The sequence below is a fragment of the Styela clava genome, chromosome 2 (genome assembly GCF_964204865.1).
Source record: "Styela clava chromosome 2, kaStyClav1.hap1.2, whole genome shotgun sequence".
Classification (NCBI taxonomy): Eukaryota; Metazoa; Chordata; class Ascidiacea; order Stolidobranchia; family Styelidae; genus Styela; species Styela clava.
The window spans coordinates 19,052,966-19,067,244 of NC_135251.1; the positions used below are offsets into that span (position 1 = coordinate 19,052,966).

The 14,279-nt window shown below is 34.2% G+C and overlaps 3 protein-coding genes across 3 annotated transcripts; 1 reads left to right on the forward strand and 2 right to left on the reverse strand.

The window, feature by feature from the left end:
* Positions 1–2,173: 2,173 nt before the first annotated feature.
* LOC120335903 (uncharacterized) lies at positions 2,174–5,458 on the reverse strand. Its single transcript, XM_039403523.2, has 3 exons — positions 5,115–5,458; positions 3,151–3,902; positions 2,174–2,601 (listed from the first exon to the last, which is right to left on the reverse strand). Exons 2-3 carry the CDS (start codon positions 3,874–3,876, stop codon positions 2,446–2,448), a joined length of 882 nt encoding a protein of 293 aa, XP_039259457.2. The 5' UTR covers positions 3,877–3,902; positions 5,115–5,458; the 3' UTR covers positions 2,174–2,445.
* A 1,550-nt stretch (positions 5,459–7,008) lies between these two features.
* On the forward strand, positions 7,009–10,415 carry LOC120335869 (5,6-dihydroxyindole-2-carboxylic acid oxidase-like). The gene is made up of 9 exons (XM_039403489.2): positions 7,009–7,309; positions 7,524–7,736; positions 7,847–7,974; positions 8,192–8,326; positions 8,405–8,544; positions 8,624–8,801; positions 9,116–9,284; positions 9,484–9,638; positions 10,061–10,415. Exons 1-9 carry the CDS (start codon positions 7,035–7,037, stop codon positions 10,252–10,254), a joined length of 1,587 nt encoding a protein of 528 aa, XP_039259423.2. The 5' UTR covers positions 7,009–7,034; the 3' UTR covers positions 10,255–10,415.
* A 468-nt stretch (positions 10,416–10,883) lies between these two features.
* Positions 10,884–13,905, reverse strand: LOC120335907 (lactadherin-like). The gene is made up of 5 exons (XM_039403527.2): positions 13,545–13,905; positions 12,923–12,958; positions 12,466–12,663; positions 11,941–12,125; positions 10,884–11,266 (listed from the first exon to the last, which is right to left on the reverse strand). The coding sequence occupies exons 1-5, from the start codon at positions 13,861–13,863 to the stop codon at positions 11,111–11,113; spliced, it is 894 nt and encodes a 297-aa protein (XP_039259461.2). The 5' UTR covers positions 13,864–13,905; the 3' UTR covers positions 10,884–11,110.
* Between the last annotated feature and the right edge of the window lie 374 nt (positions 13,906–14,279).

Consider the following 14,279-nt stretch of genomic DNA (forward strand, 5'->3'; position numbering starts at 1 on the left):
ACAGCGATTTCTTAGAAATTTCGAATGAAGGCAACATTAGGACACATTGGGAGAAGAGGAGAACCCTTCTATATTCCATTTTTTCATAGCAGAACAGTAGCAGCACGGTTTCAAAGTTGAAATAAGATGCGGATAGCTTACTTTGAAACAACAACAAAAATTTCACGCCTTCCCGTAGACTCTTTTCAAAATTTTCAATATATCGTTTTTGGAATGGCTATATCTCGAAAACGTCTTATAAGGGCAGTATTATGACCCATTGGAAGAAAAGAAAAACCCTCATAGATTCCATTTCATCACAGTAGAACAGTAGCAGCACGTAATATCAAACACAGCGCATATCCTTCGATATTTCAACAATTCAGACGTAAAATATTTTGAATTGGTTTTGTGTTTTTATCTAAATCGATCAATGTCAACGTCATCTCGAGGAAAATAAACTTTTCCAAGAAGCGATTCTCGAAAGCATTTTCCTTAATATGTTACATTTAAACGCTATGTTTGGAAATACATACGGCCATGTAAAACCGTGCTGCTACTGTTTTGTCACGATAAAATCGAATCTATTACGTCTCCCCCTTTTTCCCATGTTGCCTTTATAGGAGGTTTTCCAGAAATCGTCCAACCAAAATTGTAATTTTTCAGGAATAAAAAAATTCACGAGAGGGCATATCGTCACGCTAATAACCGAATTGCGTAAGTCATTTTTGGCGATTTAGATTTTTTTTTTTTTTTATAAAATAGGTACTTATGTAATGCTGCGCACGTGTCTGTTAACTCAGATTTTATTTTAAGAATTCCGAAACCCTTAAAAATGGAGATTTAGTATGACATGCACATTTGTGCAATTGTTTTGCCATAATGAATTATCATTGTTACCGCTGGACTATTGTGACGTCACAAAGTCAAAATAGCCTCGGCGGAGTATTTTCGAGTTTTTGCATCTCGGGTTCTAGCTTAGCGTGTATTATTTGAATTTATACCACAGTATAGGAAGGCGTGCACTTGTGATATTCACTGTCCGAGTCCAATTCACCTTGATTGGCTTTATAATGGGTGCATTGCTGTTTTATTCTTTATATTTAATCTTAGTCTTATTTCGGTGGGTGCGCAGAACGTGTTATATTGATGCAATATAAATTTTTATACCTAAAAAATAATGCAATTGAAACTGATTAGCTATTTTGGGGATTATACATTGTAGATACTGAGAATTACATTTGTTTTTGGAATGTTTAGTTTTCAGGACTGGTGCATTTAGTGAAGTTGCAAAATTGCGTATGTCCCCAAGTCACAGACACATTTCTGCCTAAGTCACAGTGCGCCATTATGACGTCACTTAACTACGTCATACAAATGAACTTAAATCCGGCTACGATCAAAAAATTGAACCATGGCAAATTATTGACTCTCAATGGCATAACAATATCATTAGGAAGTTTTTCTTACGTTTTTCCCAAAACTGCTAAAAATGACTTACGCAATTCGGTTATTAGCGTGACGATATAATGTTTATCGTTATTTTATAATACCTGTAACTTATTCCAAGTGTAAAAACGTTCAGTATCAGTGTATGCGAAAGTAAAAAAGATAATTGTTCAATTATTTAGTAAATTTAGTTGAAATACAAAACCACTTTTAACTATGATACACATATATTTTTCATAAAATTATCTGAATAAACGCTATGTTTGGTATTATACTGGTATAGGTCCAGTTCAAAACGTGATGCTACTATTCTGACATGCGGAAATCAAATCTTTAAGGTTTCTTCGCAGCGACCGTATTTCGTCACCCCTAACCTGACACCACGGAACGACCGTATTTCGTCACCCCTAATCTGACATGCACCGACCGTATTTCGTCACCCCTAACTTGACTCAACGACCCTATTTCGTCACCCCCAATTTGACATGCAACGACCGCATTTCGTCAGCCCTATTTTGACACCCCCAATATGACTTTTGTGCTACCATCCCTGTAATCACCAAACGGAAACGCACTTGTATAGCATATTCAAAATGATTGTCATACTATGCCATCGCGCTCGTTAAAAAAGTGCAGTCTTCTGCTAACTTCTGTGGAGACGATTTGGCAACTTAAAATAATTGCCCATCCCTGACCCATTTTTTTTTATCCCACTTCCAAAATTGGGAAATCTGCAATATATTGAATTCGTGATTTATAGAAGCGTTGCACGTAGAAACAAGAACATAGAGAAACATCGAGTTAAGAATATTATAACAGTATAAAGCAATACGTTGCAAGGCAGAATAGTATAATTCGTAAAGCTTAACAATGAGAGACAAAATATTTGAAATGAAAGTAAATATATCTGAAGAAATTTAAAGAATGTACACAGTACAAACAAGATGCGCAGCAGGTACAGGTATACCTTTTGTTTTCACTCAACCAAAGTTACCTAAACTAAAGTAAGTCACATTTTCAAGTCGCATCATCCTTTGTCTCGTCGGTACATTTGCTCTCGTCTTCACCCGAGCTGGTTTCGTTGACCTCATTTTCACAACTTTTCTTTCGTTTTTCTTCAACCAATCCTTGGAGTGCTCGGATGTATTCTATTGCTGATCGTAATGTTTCTACCTACACGTAATTGAGATCACCCGTTATTAAACAATACAATATGCCACGTTTAGTTAACCCATCGGTCTCATCAAATCCTATGGTCGAGGCTATTACTATGCCCTGCACAGTGACGTATTGGGCGCTCCAGAAGTGTGTGTACCAATATGGAAGTAACTTTTTTTTTTCGCCTACTCTATATACATACATACTCTATACATCAAGTTGTGTAGAGGGACTGAATCCTATGGGTATATTTACTTGGCTAACACAGACAGTACCCGAACTGGTAATAGAAATAAAATAAGGGAAATCGGAATAAAATTATGGCCTAACCCGAAACTGTTAAATACACTACGGAAGTACCACGTATTTCTTTTGTACTAAGCGTAGATCTTTCATAAAATTTGTTAGACGGCGGTTCAAATTTTACCTTGAAAGGGGTATGGTCTTTTTTATTGTAGATACATTGCGAAGAAATACACGTAATTCTTAAAATAGTACGTCCAAAATAATGGCTCTAGGTGTTTAGATTTTCTATTTTACAGAGGAAACTCACAAGCCACTCACCTTGCTTATCTTATTTCCTTTACTTCCCCGTGGAACTCTCTTTCTTAAATTATCAAAAGCTTGATTAACATTTTTTATTCGTTTTCGTTCACGAGCATTTCTACGAGCAACACTTCTGGGATGCTTCTGAATGTCTGGTATGGAAGTTGATTGGTCGCAAATTTTCTCTTCAGAAACTCCAAAATTCGACGTCGTACTGCAAATGGAGACGAGAGAATTTATGACGTCACTTTCCGGAGACGAAAAGGCGTCATTGGCTCCTGATGGTTTGTAATGTTGATTGCAAGCTGTCACCCCGTTGCACATATCATAGTCAATGTGGTGCAAACGGTACATATTGTTTTGTGAAGTCATTTCTCTCAAGTACCCGTGGTTGTCATGTTTCTCTTTAATGAGTGTAACTTGATCTGCGGAGTTACATGATTGCTTGTAAGAATCATCAAAATATTTCCACGCGCATTCACGCATCATTGAATAATTGATTCTTGCTAATCCATGATAGCGTTCAAAGTCTGTAACTGATTCAGAATATCTTGCTGAAGTATCCATAAAAGATGAAGGCTCGGAAAAGTACGGCGGCGATGAAAATCCAGAGCAGGTACTGCTGTCTGCTGCGGCAATCACAGGTTCTCGGTCTCGAGCAATACGCATGGGAGAGGAATACCATTGGGAATCGTTGAAACGGCCATTTTGATTATAATATTGTGTTGTTGATGCTGGTGACATCGTAAACCCAATTAAAAATCTGCAAACTAGAATGAAACAATTGTATAAATACATTCAAATGTGACATGAACAACAATTCGTAAATTAAGTACAACTGATAAAACAAGGTTATATGAAATTATATCGGTAGTATTACTAAACAGCACGCTGTCCACAAAATCATTTTCTTATGTTGGATTAAGCGATCTAGACACTGTCGATAAAACTAACATGCGCTATGTGCTCTAATACATTTTAACATATGGGAATTAATCGCGAATTGAGAAGTATATATCGTCAAATAATTACTATCGCAAATATGCGAAATAATAGAATTTTCCTAGAAAGCGTAAAAGTTAATTGATTCATTTATATACATGGGTGTGTCGCGTGTCATTTTGTTTCCGAAATATAATATGCGTTAATTACGAGAAACCCGGTAATTAAATTGCAATCTAAGTCGGAAACGGAAGAACAGATGCAAAATTGGTAAATTAAAACCGTCACCACATTAACCCAATATAACATTATGCTTTGCTACATGCAACAAATTTTTTTTATGCAGTTTTCTATATGCGCAAGGTATTAGGCATGTTATTGTAAAGATGAGCTTTTGAGCCTAATTCTTCAATCTGTTTTTTATGCTTAGAAGTTACTAACTGCCGAAAAAGTTCACGTTACTTAGGTCATATAAAAAAACTGTGAATTGTAAAAACTTTGAAAATTTAGGCAGGGTTAGCTATAATGAAAAATTGGTTTATTCGTCAAGGTTGTGAATTAAATCCCCATATTACTTATTTAGATCTGTTAAGCAGCAGCAAAAATTTCACAACAACCTTTATCATCAAAATTATTCCTCAAAATTAATGACTCATACTAATGACTTGATAAGATTTAGTTTATCATCGATAAATACGTCATGTAATAATTTTATAGAGCATAGTAATCCCATCGAATATTACACCCCAATATTGTAAGCACTTTTTATGTTCTTTTTTGGTAAATATTTTATATACAGTAATCAAACATTTACAAAAGTTTTACAATTTTCAGTGCAGTTATAATCGTTAGATAAGTTGCTTCATTTTCTGACATAAATACATATTGACTGCGAATTAAATTTTATTTTTGGAATTGAAGAGTAACAAGATAATGCATTTAAAAATAAGATATAAACGATTATAACTTTAAATTTATAAATAAATATCATAACAATCTCAAATAAAAATTAGTAAACTCGATTCTAACTAGTAGCTTACCTTGGATGCGTTCCCCTATATATATATATTTTCCTTTTCTCTCGATTTGAAAACCGAAAAGGCGTTTTTGTTAGTATAACTAAAAAACAGTCACACACACAGTTCTTTGGGATACTAGTAGAAATACATACAATTGGACATATTTCAAGTTTGAACTCAGTCCTTTTAAAAAAGTAATCCAATATTTGTCATTTGCAATAAAATACTTTCATGAACTGAACTACAAAATAATTTGTTTTTTCCTTTTTCGAACTCAAGAAGATTTTTTTACTTTTCTACACTCAGATATCATTACACTCACAATTATGAGTTGATATATCAATGTCTAAATTTGCCAATGTTAAAAGACGAAGATTTGCATACGTTTTTTTTTCTGCCAGTTATTCCAACGATTTCTTATGACTAAGCTAAATCATTGAGTTGGGATTTACTCATTTTATCCTAAAATCCTACTGTTTATTTAATCTATGCCCAAATCGAAAATTAAATGACCAGATCCTATTGTGAAGTGAAATTTACCCAGGGTATTAATCATTTGTTATTTCAACAAAAATGTACCAATCAAATTGATCGCTCTAATGAACTTAAAAGAGAAATATTACACGCTTTACAGCTGCTTATTTGCGAACAGTAAATGAAAATGAATTGAATTTTCTGTTATTATGGCAAAAATATTCAAAAAGGTTGCGTTTATAGACACAGAAAATATATATACATAATATTTTCATGTTGTGGCCGCTCGTCGTATTCACTACAGAATAGTAAAAGTATCGGGTCTAGTCTGGTTCAGACGATCTGGTTTTCAATATTGCGATTCAACCAAGTCAGATCGGAGCAAAATTTAATGGTGTATGGGTAAATTCAAACATTTCCGAACAGAAAATAAATTTTCTAACATTATCGATGCCAAATATCAAGGAGTTGTCCAATGCCATGTCTATTTATACCCAAACAATCTCACTTTGTGAAAAGTTGAAAGACAGTAAAACTGCAGTGAAATTACGAATCGTTTCAAAGTCTTATAACACGATCGATGTCAATTTGTTCACAATGAAACCTGAATATGATTTGTAATGATTTCTCCTATGCCAATTCAATCATAATTTTAAACATCACCCCTGTTTAAATATATTTATCGATTCTTCAGATCCTTGAATAAAACAAATAAATAGACAGAAAAATGTATTAAAAAAGGATAAGCCGAATGATAGGTATTCATAATGTTTTAATCGTAAATATGAAGAGTAAGAGTCAACGTTTGGTCCTAACATTGGATCACAAATTAATATTTATCCACGGGCATATGCATATCCATAAAACCCTCAATGTGATGTTTAATCTTAACTACGGGTATTGGGAAGTGAAGTTCCTAATAGTTTCCCAAATCGTAAAATAATTAGTGCACAACGGGACCTTATACCATGTCATTTATCTCTCGTGATCTTTTCACAAGACTTCCGAATCAGCAATTACACCATGTCTCCCCCTGTAACAACTCACACATAAGATAAGTCGATAAATCTAAAACGTCACGCGACGTTTCCTGAATGGCTGAAGCAACCAAGTTTATATGATTTCTGTAATAACAATTAGGCTCATTATTGTGCGATCACAAGATTCAATATGAGAATTAAGCGGATTTGTATTAATTATACATAATGTATTACAGTAAATAAAAAAAAGGCGACTGATAACTAAACTATATAAGCGCACAAAGTTGAACAGAAATCATCAGTTCTCAAACGATGAATTTGTTCAGCAATGTCTTCAGTCTTGGTCTTTGCTTTGGTCCATTATGAGTGAAGTCTTATACTGAATGTCTTGCATAAATCGGATGCCTCATTCAAGAGCATAAACAATTTATGCCAATTCAGGACAAAAGCTTTCAATGACCTTATATTTATTTTCACAGATACCAATATGTTGTCACAAAATCAAATCGCCTTTACTGTTCTGGTATTAGTATGTATAGCTGGGAAATGTCAGTCACAATTTCCTAGAGCTTGTGCCACAATGGAAGCTTATCTTTTGCACGAATGTTGTCCTGTAATGAGAGGAGGTGGAAGCCAATGTGGCGAAGCAGAAGGCAGAGGCATGTGTGCTGATATTGTTGTCGATGAACAACCCTGGGGAGGCCCGTACACTCTATTCGGAATAGATGACAGAGAGAGATGGCCAGAACGATTTTTCAACAGGTTCGTTAAATGTTTGTTATTTTTAATACAACTCAACTCAATTTTGAATACACATTACAGATTATTTTACATTATTCTAATATATTTGTTAAAGCGTTTTAAATCATATCACAGAGGTGAAAAACTGAATTAATTCATATGTTTTCGCTATATCCAAAAATAATAAACTTTAAATTAATTAAGTGCACTAAATTAAACTCTTTTCCGTTGTTAGATCTTGCCAATGCTTTGGAAACTTCGGTGGATATGATTGCGCAAAATGTAAACCCGGTTGGAAAGGACAAAATTGCGATGAAGAGCGACCATTGGCGGTAAGAAGAGATATTGCACAGATGCCACTAGATGACGCCGTGCGATTCCTAGAAGCTCTCGATCAGGCCAAAACAACTATCCATCCCGACTATGTCGTTGCAAGAGACCATTACAGGTTTGGCAAAATATATTAGTTATTCTCGCATTGACAATGTTGTAACCTAGAAATATAGAAAATTTACTGTGATTTTAATGCCTTTTTGTAATAAAATTTATTTCAAACAGAAATCTGCTTGGAGAAAATGGAACATCAGATCCGAATTACATTGATATTACTATTTATGATTTATTTGTGTGGGTTCATTACTACAGTGTACGTGATACTCTTCTCGGACCCGGACAAGCATTCACAGGTTCGAGGGAAAATTATTTGAATAAAACTCCCATCATGGTTCCCATGGTGATAACTAGACGAGAGAGGCTGTAGAACACGACTCCACATTCTAACATTGTAACCTTTTGTCTCCCCCGAAATAATTCGTTTCTTCTTCTTAATTGTCAACAAAACGAATTCAATTTGAGCTTCAATCAATGTCGAAATCAAGTATTAATATTGCTATTATTCACCAGGTATCGATTTCTCACACGAAGGACCGGCTTTTCTCACCTGGCATAGAATGCATTTGTTGAATCTTGAAGAAGACTTGAGAGAAATGACAGGTGACGAGGATATGGCGATCCCATACTGGAATTTTGCTATTGGAGGTTTGCTAAATCAAACGCTTGACTAAATATATCATTTAATGTAATCATTTGAAAATTTACTCACGATGTACAATTTAGGTTCCGAATGCGATATTTGTACTGATGAATTAGTCGGCGATCGCCATCCTAACATACCTTCCCAATTGAGTCCTAACTCACGATTTGCGGACTGGGAAATCGTCTGCCTTAGTTTGGACTGGTTTGACGACAACATCAAGGTAAATAGAAACTTTAACTTTTAGTATCACGCATATTTACTATAAAGAATACGAATAAAGACAATATTTTCTTCAACAGCTGTGCAACGGAACATCTGAAGGTCCAATTATTCGCAATCCAGGTGGAAATACTGACCGTCCATTGGTTCAAAAACTGCCCGAGCCTGAAGATGTTGCAAAATGTTTAGGAGTCGAGAATTATGATACTTTCCCATTCTTTTCCGACTCTGACAAAAGTTTCAGAAACACTTTAGAAGGTTAGTACTTTCTAGTCAGGACAAAAGTGTTATGAAAGGCCCAACCAGATTTAAACACAAAAACAAAAGATTGAATTGGCGCCCAGCACAAAAAGTATCATGATAAAGTCCCAAACGTAAAAGCCGATATATTTCACAAAACTTATGACTCAATATTTTATTTAGCGCGAATTTGTGGCTTTCCAACTCGACTTTTACGGCTCTTATATATATATATATATATATATATATATATATATATATATGGTTTCCATTGCTCATTGTTGGTTGATTATTACCCTTATTAAAACTTATATATTTTTACATAATTTTAGGTTACGCTGAAGTCGATGGCCAATTTGCCGAAGGTGCAAGAACTCTTCACAATCTTGCTCATTTGTTTTTGAATGGAACAGGAGGACAAACCCACGCTAGTGCCAATGATCCTATATTCGTTTTACTGCATGCTTTTACAGACGCTATTTTTGAAGAATGGTTAATCAGGTAAATTCAAGCTAAACATCAAGTGTTCACAATTTGACCCAATACTATTCTGCTGCACTCAAAGATGTGTTGTGACAATAAATCAATTCGCGGCTCTTTAATCGGCAGCAATGGGCGCTTGCTCCTACTCTTTCAGTAATCTTTTTTATTTGGTTTACATAAAAATGACTCATATATTCAATAACAAAATCGAATTTAGAGAACAACCTTCGGCAACAGCTTATCCAACTCGAGATGCACCGATCGGTCACAACATTGACTATAATATGGTTCCATTTTTTCCACCAGTCACAAACCGAGACATGTTTGTGGAAGCAAGTAAACTTGGTTACAAATACGAGTTTAACATCCTTGGTGAGTTACAAAATTTTATTTATGCGACTTGAATACTTTTTCTCCGAACAAGGTTGGTAGTAGCTGATACGTAGAAAATTAGTATTTTAGTGAAAATCTTTTTCATACGGCATTAAATTAACTGCATCCAGAGTGAATTGTGGGCATGGAAATACCTCAAATTCCAAAATCTTTAACCATCAGGATCAACGCTCCATTTGTGTGAAATTTTGGTACTTTTTCAATTGAAATTTTTACTATCACCCCAACGGTACATATAATATAATACTTATATAGTTGAATAAGTTTGATTTGAATACAACTCCGAGGCAATTTGGCCGACGTAAAACATGGTGAAATCCACGAATCATCAAACCGCATTACCAATTCCCCTCTGCCTAACATTTTAAGGTTAAATAAAAAGCTTTTATTATTTATTTTAGCTGATTTGGAACAAAACTCTGGTCCTTCTTTTATTTGGGCGGTCATTGGCGTCATCGTCTTTGCTGCGTTTGTTACAATAGTTACCATAATGATCACTGGAATTCGTCGTCGAATGAAATTACAACAAGAGGAAGAATTATATCAGAGATTAATTGCTGAAGATTATGAAAGAGACGAACATTATGGACCATAGTGTGATTAGTACAATCACTGGCCAAAAAACATCTAACGAATTTTTACCTTGATATATGTACAGTCCCAGTTATGATTTTCTCCTTTTTTCTTATTTTAAATTATTATTTGTGCGTTGACCTTGTGAATTTTGTACATTGCAATAAATCTTTTAATTCAAAACTTCATTCAAAAACTTATTTTTTGAGAGTAAAAGTCGAATGAGTTGACTTCAACTAAAACAGTTTTACTCGTTGATATCACTACTTATTTTGTGTGGAAAGAATTTTACGCACAATCAACACTTTATCTAAGATTATGCTGTCTTTGAGATGAATTGGTACATTCTGTTTGCAAAAGAATCATTCACTCAAAATAACATAAATTATACTTAATTTGAATGCGATTACGCATAAAACCAGTTGAAACTTTGCCACACATGCGTGTGAGTCCTATTTACAGGTTTGTCGCAGCCTAACAAATTTTGGGTAGTAAACTCTGGGGTCATTGAATTTAATTGATAAATTGAGCCCTGCGTTTAACCTATTTTAAATTTAAGTACTAATCTAAATATAGTAATCTAAATCTGAACTAATAATAATAACTCATCCATCTTGCTACATGTATGTTGATGAAAATAACTCAACAAAACTATATATCTTAGCATTTTTATTATGACGTTGCAATTGTTAATCATTGTTAATCGGTAAGTAACGTTACACATTAATTATGATTTGGTACGTAATTTGCTATAATCAATAGAATCATCAATATTGATTCGGAAATACAAAATATTCATAATATTTTGACAATTGGGGTCGCTTTTGAGCCGAGAAGTGTTGTACTGTTGCAAATTATTTGTTTATTTTTTATTTTTTTCAAAATAAATCATGACATTCTCCACGGATCAATTCTAGTCGCATGCAAGGATACTCATTGTATGTTCGTGGGTAGATTCGGACGTAACGACAGGTCTTTGACTGAGGAAACATACCAATAACTTTTGAATTGTTGTCGGAATTGCCAGTGAAGATCTAAATTGAATTAATAAAATGGTTAGTATTGGACACGAAATGGCCTTGCTAAATTGTTGTTGTCCAGAACCTCTGTGTCAATATATATTTCCATGATGATTGATGGTATTCTGAGATTCAGGCATTCACATATAAATCAAATAGGCTGGCTATAAGTGTGTTTGAAAATACACAAAATCGGGTTTGTTGGGTTGAAGACCTCCCATATGAATTATTGAACAAGGGGTGGACCTATGGATCGTTTCGTTATTATGTCGTTGTTGTTGTTGTTTTTCTTTGTCGTATAATTTTAAATTCATGAAAAAATCGCCTTTCTATCTGATTACTGTACCAATTGCTTTGAAATTTTCAATAGTTGAAGATTATAATTTTAGCCAGAAGGGTGTTACTTTTATTTATTTCAAATATTTCGTATCTACATATTTGAGCGTAGCTTTCTTGTTTGAGCAAATGATCAACTAATATATTGGAATTTCATAGAGTTCTTCTTCATTTCTTTTATTTCCGAAGATAACCCTCTATTTCCACAACATGGAAAATAACAGTAAAATGTTGTAAGAAGATTTAGCAAAGAACTAAAATTAGAGAGAAGCGTATTTTTAACGTGATCCACGAGTCACTAAATGCGAAAAGATGTATCGCGTCAAAAATGTTATAGGTAACCAAATCCAAACCTTATCAACACCGTCTTCAGAAATGAACTCCATATTATCAGCTGTTGTACCACACGACACTTTATAAGTTTCAACCCAATGTTGATCGTTTTTAACAGTAACTGGTCTTCCCTGGGTTACAATTCCTCCAACTGACATCGAAGACCCAAGATCAATTTGAATCCACTCATTGGTAGGAACAGGATCTAAAACGGTAATTATCATTTTTGTGACACTACATAAATTTACTTGCTACCATAGATCATTCAGAATCAACTGTGAGACTATAAAAAAGACTAACTAAAAAAGACAACTAAAAATGCATGCCATCAAGTTTGTTAAACTGAGTCGACGACAGGTAGATTTAATTATTTAATATTGATTTAATCTTACACAGTGGTGAAGCCTTTAAAATCTGCATGTGAATACAAATCACAATTGTTGAGTAATGCAATCAAATTAACAAACAGAACGAAAACACAGAGCGGATCTGTTATCACGCATTTTATTTATGAAGCGTTTCCACGGAAACAACTGACCACGCACCTTTTGGTTTCGGGCACCAAGCTCCAACACTTTTTCTCCAAGATTCAGAGTCTGTCAATTCTCGATCGAGTAAAGATCGTTCATCAATTGCATCCAATCTACCAAAATATGGGGAATGCATGATATCGTAGTCGGATGATGACGTGATTGCATTTGTCTGGATTTCGTAATTCTTCATTCCCATTGAACAGTAAAGCACTGAAGTGTATGATTGTTCATTAGAGACAAATCAAAATTCATATTTGACGTACAATGTAAGCAGAATATTTATATTGAAAATTATTCAAGCCAAGATTACACTATAGGTAAAACCAGAAGTGCAATCTAATTGAAAGGCTACCCTTCCGGGAAAAATCAGGTAGGAGAGTTCATCAGGAACAAGTTCAATACAAAATGTGTCTATATTTATGAAGCAACAATCGAATTTTGTATAAAGACGGAATATAGCTGTACTTACACTTTGGAATAAGGTCGAATCTTTTGTCTAGTTTCTCTGAAAATATAAAAAATGACATTTAATTTATTGCTACTGAAGGAAAATTAATATATATATATAAATTGTATAAGGGTGATAAAATCCTATTTCATGATATTAGAAAACAACAATACCACCAGAATGTTGATATTATATCCATGTACACTTTTGGAACATTTGCGTCCCTAATAAGAATCGCAGAAATAGTGGTATCATTCTTCTTACTTGGTGAAGCGTTCAATGATTTCTCTTCAGATAAACCAACGCTAACTAAATATACTTGGTATGCCGTGTAACTTATTTTGAAACCCGCCTGTACATTCTATCAATCTTTATATCATATTGTTGCGAAATTGCATGAAATGAACGGTTTTCGTTTCCATAACACACGAATTAATTTACAGTAATTAATTACTTTTTCAATATTTTTGCTTACCAGGATAATCCTCGAAAAAAATCAATGTAAAATATTCGTTAATATCGTTGTCGGGTATCATGGAATATCACCAAAAATGTCAAAAGAAAAGCATATCGCAAGAACAGTATCACAAATCTTTCATAATAACTCTTGAAGTTATCAAAAAACGTATACAACTAACATTACCTTCAAGCATTCTGACTTTTTCTTCTAACGCAGAAACTTGTCTTGAATCAGCAGGTTCTCCCTTTGGTCCCTGTATACCCGGGTCGCCTTTTTGTCCAACCATTCCATCTTTTCCATTGTCTCCTCGAGATCCCTTCCGACCCGTTCTTCCTCTGCAAGCCGCTGGATTGCATACACCAAGTTTCGGAACTTTGGGGGATTTCGCAGTGCTGTCTGCTAAAACTGCAGAACAAAACTCGTAAACGTTAACGTTAGTCACTTCAGCAAAAGCAGAATTGACCAGCAGAAGACTACACAAGATATAAAATGCAGGCCCCATCTCAACAGTGCCGCCCGTTATTCGACCATGTACAACGGGAAAATAAACGACTCTCGCAATAAATCTACGTTTTTATACAAAAACAAGTTGCTCATCATTTTGATTGTGATCTACAAAGCCAATTTGTTTAAATTCGCTTCTAACCACTAACCACCACCTAATGTAAACTGATCTTTTACTGCGGTCGATTTTTCAAAAAAACAGTTTATCGCTATCAAAAATAGCAGAATATTAACATGTGCTGGGAGGTAATTAAAAAACTTAAATAGATATAGAAAACTATTTCAAAACTATGTCAACTTGAATTATGTGCTAATATTTGTTAAATAAACACTTTTAATATCTAATACAAAATTAACATACACACTAATGTTCAGCAAACATGCAAAGATTAAAATCGAATCCTAATTCTAAGA

What these genes read in the sequence shown, in the direction of transcription:
- LOC120335907 (XM_039403527.2), bottom strand. Translation starts at nt 13,863, where the DNA reads ATGGGGCCTGCATTTTATATCTTGTGTAGTCTTCTGCTGGTCAATTCT. An exon ending in ATTCGACCTTATTCCAAAGT is followed by an intron (nt 12,664 to 12,922) that starts GTAAGTACAGCT and finishes CATACACTTCAG; the next exon opens with TGCTTTACTGTTCAATGGGA. An exon ending in TTGGTGCCCGAAACCAAAAG is followed by an intron (nt 12,126 to 12,465) that starts GTGCGTGGTCAG and finishes TTACCGTTTTAG; the next exon opens with ATCCTGTTCCTACCAATGAG.
- LOC120335903 (XM_039403523.2), bottom strand. Translation starts at nt 3,876, where the DNA reads ATGTCACCAGCATCAACAACACAATATTATAATCAAAATGGCCGTTTC. An exon ending in AAGGAAATAAGATAAGCAAG is followed by an intron (nt 2,602 to 3,150) that starts GTGAGTGGCTTG and finishes AATTACGTGTAG; the next exon opens with GTAGAAACATTACGATCAGC.
- LOC120335869 (XM_039403489.2), top strand. Translation starts at nt 7,035, where the DNA reads ATGTTGTCACAAAATCAAATCGCCTTTACTGTTCTGGTATTAGTATGT. An exon ending in TTTGAAGAATGGTTAATCAG is followed by an intron (nt 9,285 to 9,483) that starts GTAAATTCAAGC and finishes AATCGAATTTAG; the next exon opens with AGAACAACCTTCGGCAACAG. An exon ending in ATACGAGTTTAACATCCTTG is followed by an intron (nt 9,639 to 10,060) that starts GTGAGTTACAAA and finishes TATTTATTTTAG; the next exon opens with CTGATTTGGAACAAAACTCT.